Raw genomic sequence first — 4,507 nt, 5'->3', positions numbered from 1 at the left:
TTAACGAGATAAATGTGTTGTCCTCTTCATCACCCTCCTGAGGGCCTCTTTGATATCCTTGTTCCTCAGACTATAGATAAGAGGGTTTAACATAGGGATAAAAATAACATAGAACATAGACAGAAATTTGTTCTGTTTCGTGGAGTGGCCGGAACTAGGATGCAAGTACACAGCGAGGCCTGTGCCATAGAAGAGAGTCACAACCGCCAGGTGGGAAGCACAGGTGTTGAAGGCCTTGGAGCTACCTTTGACGGAGGATATTTTCAGGATGGAAGCTGCAATGAAACCATAGGATAACAAAATAATAACCAGAGAACCTACAACAACAAAAGTAATTATCAGAAAAAGACTAATTTGACTGATGAAGGGATTAGAACAAGACAAACTCATAATTTCAGTTAAGTTACAGAAGAAATTTTGGATGACATTTGGTCCACAGTAGTATATCTCAAAGCAAGTGACTACTTCAATTAAGGTTGAAATAAAACCACACCCAAGGGCCCCAGCAACCATCTTCCAGCAGAGCCCAGGTGCCATGATGGTCGAGTACTGGAGAGGGTTGCCAATGGCCACGTATCTGTCATAGGCCATGGCAGCTAAGAGACAACACTCAGTCTGACCCATCCAGGAAGCTACAAAACACTGGGTGGCACAGGCAACAAAAGAAATCTTCTTTTTATCTTTGAAGAGGTCTGCAAGCATCCTTGGGCTGATGGAAGAAGTGTAGCAGATGTCTATAAATGACAGGGCACTGAGGAAAAAGTACATTGGTGTGTGCAGGTGGGAGTCAACCCTGATGAGGGTGATGAGACTCAGGTTGCAGAATAATGTCACAAGGTAGATCAGCAGGAAGACTGGAAAGAGGCTAAGCTGCAGCTCTTTATCTTTTGAGATTCCCAGGAGAACAAACATGGTCACAGACGTTAGGTTTCTGTCCCCTGACATGGACCAGCTTGGCACCATCTGCTGAGAAAAGATGAAAGATGCAGTGGTTTCATTGGCAAAAAAAAAAAAATTCTCTTCATTTTTCTGTTTTTTGCAGATGACTATATACGCAAACATGATTCATTAACATTGAGTGTATCTTGCCTCTTTGTATAACCTCCAATCTTAACTGAAAGATTAACTTGGATAAATGTTCTCACTCTCCCCACAGGATAAGACACAGTAATGAGTCATCATCGGTACTTTATTCACTAGAAAATACTAATTTCGCATGTGTGTCTCAAATTTACAATTACATGGCAATGGGAATTACACCAAATTAGGATGACACTGTCCTATCTGCACAATGAAGAAGGTCACTTGAACTAGGCAGCCCCATGTGACTCAGGGCTTAAAGAAGACCCTGCATCATGCAAAGCCTCAGTGTAAAATGAGGATGTCCAGTAGGTGCACATTAAAATCACCTTCAGAAGAAACGTTCATTTAATCTACAACAAGGAAAGATTTACAATTTGTAAATACCTTTCCTTTTTATGAAGACTAGAAGACACAAGAATGATATAATGGGAATTTTGAAGAGTAATATTCAAGTAGTGGCTTGGAAATGGATGTGAATGGACCAAATTTTAACTCTAGGAAGCCGCCCAAGATGATAGATACTACAGATTTGAAAGAGCTTCATGCTCCCTTCCTTGAACCTACACATTTGTCTTCCTTAAACAGATATTTATAACTTAAATATCTGAGAAGGTGATTCTGGCTCTTTATGGAGTCGGTGATACCTTTGAAAATCACTTGGAAACTCTGACCCTCCTCCCGGCGAAGCCACCGTCAGCCTCTGTGCATGTGTTACTGGATTCTCAGTCACCAAGGAGTCCACTGTCATCTCCAGGGGTAAGACTCATCCTACAAAAGACAGTCACTTAAGCTCATAAATGTTAGTGTGTGTAGACATTGAACATGGGATCTAGGAAATTGAGGCAGGGTCTGGATTTCTTTTATCCTTCACTGGAGTCATTACAGGAAAATGAAGACCTGCATCTCTGAGGCAAACACCATGAATTTAGCCCCCAGCAGTGAGTGTCTGCCTCAGGGGAAACAGTTGTCATTGTCTCCACATGGTTTTTTGAAAGTCCCATTTGATTCTAGAGGACATATTCTCGTAGTTCATAGTCTATGGAAAACCAGAATGGGGCAGAGTTCAATATTATGTCCTTGAGAAATTGCAGGTTAGGTTCAAACATAAGCCCTCACCCCAGAGTAATACCTGACATTAATCCTGTCTCTGAGTCAGGGAATTTGGATAAGGGGGAACATTCCATGGGAAGACACCACTGTGGAGGGGAGAGAAGGGAAGGAGAGGGAAGTGCTGAAGAACACAAGTGACTGAGTGTCACACTCCTTGCTCCCTACAGCTCCTGCTAGGAGGCTTACACAGCTGTGGAGACAGCACACAATCCTCTTATTTCTAAATCTTGTTCTCACCTTGACCAAGATCCATCAGGAATACACACTTCTTGCCAATGACGGAAATTGCGTATTCCTTTCCTGAAAAATGTTCCAGGATGGACACCCTGTTGACTCCAGATGGGAGCTGTGAGCCATGAAACAGATTGTTCACTTACAGCAAGAAAGATGGCCACAAGTGGGGAGTCCTCTAACATTTATTATCACGTGCAGCAGAGCGAGGGGGAAAGACAATTAGGTGGAGGGAGCTCTCTAGGCACCTGCTCTCTGGGGTCATGTTGCCAAGGAGCTTTGGTCACAACTAATCTGCCCCATTTTTTCCAGTTTCCTTCTGGTCCTTTTTTCTCCATAGTGTTGGCATAATCTCATGGTTATAGGTTTTTAACAAAATTGAAGTAATTACAGCTGAAATGTCTTAGGAATTGTCCAGTGTCATACATTTAATTTCCAGGTAAGTAAGTTGAAGCAGAGGAGCTAAGGAATTGGCCCAGGATGGCACAACCACTTGCTAAATAACTTCATAACAATAAATGAGATATGTGGACACTCAGCTTACCAAGCACACATATTTTAAATATAGTAATACATGCATTTTATCATTTCCCTGACCTGAACTAATCATCATAGGAGCCCTATGAACAATACATGCAATATTCCCCATTCAAAAAAAGAAAATTGAGGCGAGAGATTGCTTAAAACTATTTTCGGACAGGATAATGACTGCCATGGTAATCAATGGAATGGTGTCGGTCAATACGTTGGACCTGACTTTTTCCCTTCCTGGTTGTGTGACCTGCGCAGATGAGCCCTCACGTCTCAATTTATCACCTATAAAATGAACTGGCATCAAACACAGCATAGAATCCCCCACATAGCAAGAGTCCTACTAGGTAAGGTCTGTAAAGTACTTATCAGAGTGTTTGTTAAACAGGATGCCTTCTAGTAATAGACTCTGTCATTCATGTATTCTGATATTGATCATTCTAAATCATGCAGTATTACTAATTCTTCATTAAAACATCTACTTGACATCATGACACCAAACTTTCTTTCTTGGATCTTTTAGAAACGGAGCTCATCTACCTGCTGTAATATGGGATAGAGGCTAGTTTTAGACAAGGTCCCACTCTAGACTTGTTCCGCTCAATCAATCTTACTCCCAGGGAAAAAGTCATGGATAGGACAATGACTTCATTATGTGATTTAACACTAACACCCAGTTATATAGACCTCCCTGACAAGAACTGGAGTTTAAACTTTAATTGAATATATTCATTTGTATGAGAATAAAAAGTTTGATTTTTTAACAACTTTATTGAGCTAATATTGGTTGACATCACTGTTTGAACTACAAGGGTGCTGGATCCTCCCTTCAGGGTTGCTGCCACAGCTCACTCACCACCAGAGAACCCATAGTCCATACCATAGAAGCCTGTGCCCTCCCCACTGTATCCTCTTTCCTCTCCCTCCCCTACTACCTCTGGCTCCCCCATTCCACAGTCAGCTCTCAAGGTACCTGAACATGTTCTTAAGGTAATTCTAAAGATGTCCACTAAAGGTTAGAATAGAATGGCCTGGTCAAGCAATGAAGAACATGTTTCAGGTCATTAGGGACTAATTTTGTTCCACAAGTGACGCTTGTGACATTCATAAGATTTGTGGCTACATTGGGAAAACATGGCAGACTCACTATGCCCCAATGTTCTAGATGTGATATGGGGACAGTACCTCACCTATCATATTTACATGGCTATAAAAAAGTTAAACCTTTGCTATGTTATAGGGAAAACTGTTCTATCAATACAAATATATTAAGGAAAGTTCATAAACCATTTTCTAAAGTATTTTTTTTTACATTTTCTGTGAATTTTTGTGGGCCCCTGAGTCTCATAGGACTCCCTGGTCTGGTGACTCTGATCCCTGGTCAGACTGAAGACTCTGAGTCCTGTGGGGGTTCATATCTCGGGGACATGGGTTACACTTCCTTAGACACAACATGGCGTCACCAGTCAGTTCTGAGCTCTGTTCAGCTTCTGGGAAGCTTCCATGTAATGTGTTCCAGACTGATATGTGGCCAGAAGGTGATGATTTGGCT

The 4,507-nt window shown here is 41.6% G+C and overlaps 1 protein-coding gene across 1 annotated transcript; it reads right to left on the bottom strand.

Annotated features, from left to right (window-relative positions):
* On the bottom strand, positions 1–963 carry LOC119254172 (olfactory receptor 5AN1-like). Its single transcript, XM_037521293.1, has one exon. The coding sequence runs from the start codon at positions 961–963 to the stop codon at positions 1–3; it is 963 nt and encodes a 320-aa protein (XP_037377190.1).
* Between the last annotated feature and the right edge of the window lie 3,544 nt (positions 964–4,507).

This window comes from Talpa occidentalis, unplaced genomic scaffold (assembly GCF_014898055.3).
Source record: "Talpa occidentalis isolate TD23 unplaced genomic scaffold, MPIMG_talOcc4v2.1 talOcc4.3, whole genome shotgun sequence".
Classification (NCBI taxonomy): domain Eukaryota; kingdom Metazoa; phylum Chordata; class Mammalia; order Eulipotyphla; family Talpidae; genus Talpa; species Talpa occidentalis.
This window is presented reverse-complemented; position numbering and strand designations above follow the sequence as displayed.

What these genes read in the sequence shown, in the direction of transcription:
- LOC119254172 (XM_037521293.1), bottom strand. Translation starts at nt 963, where the DNA reads ATGGTGCCAAGCTGGTCCATGTCAGGGGACAGAAACCTAACGTCTGTG.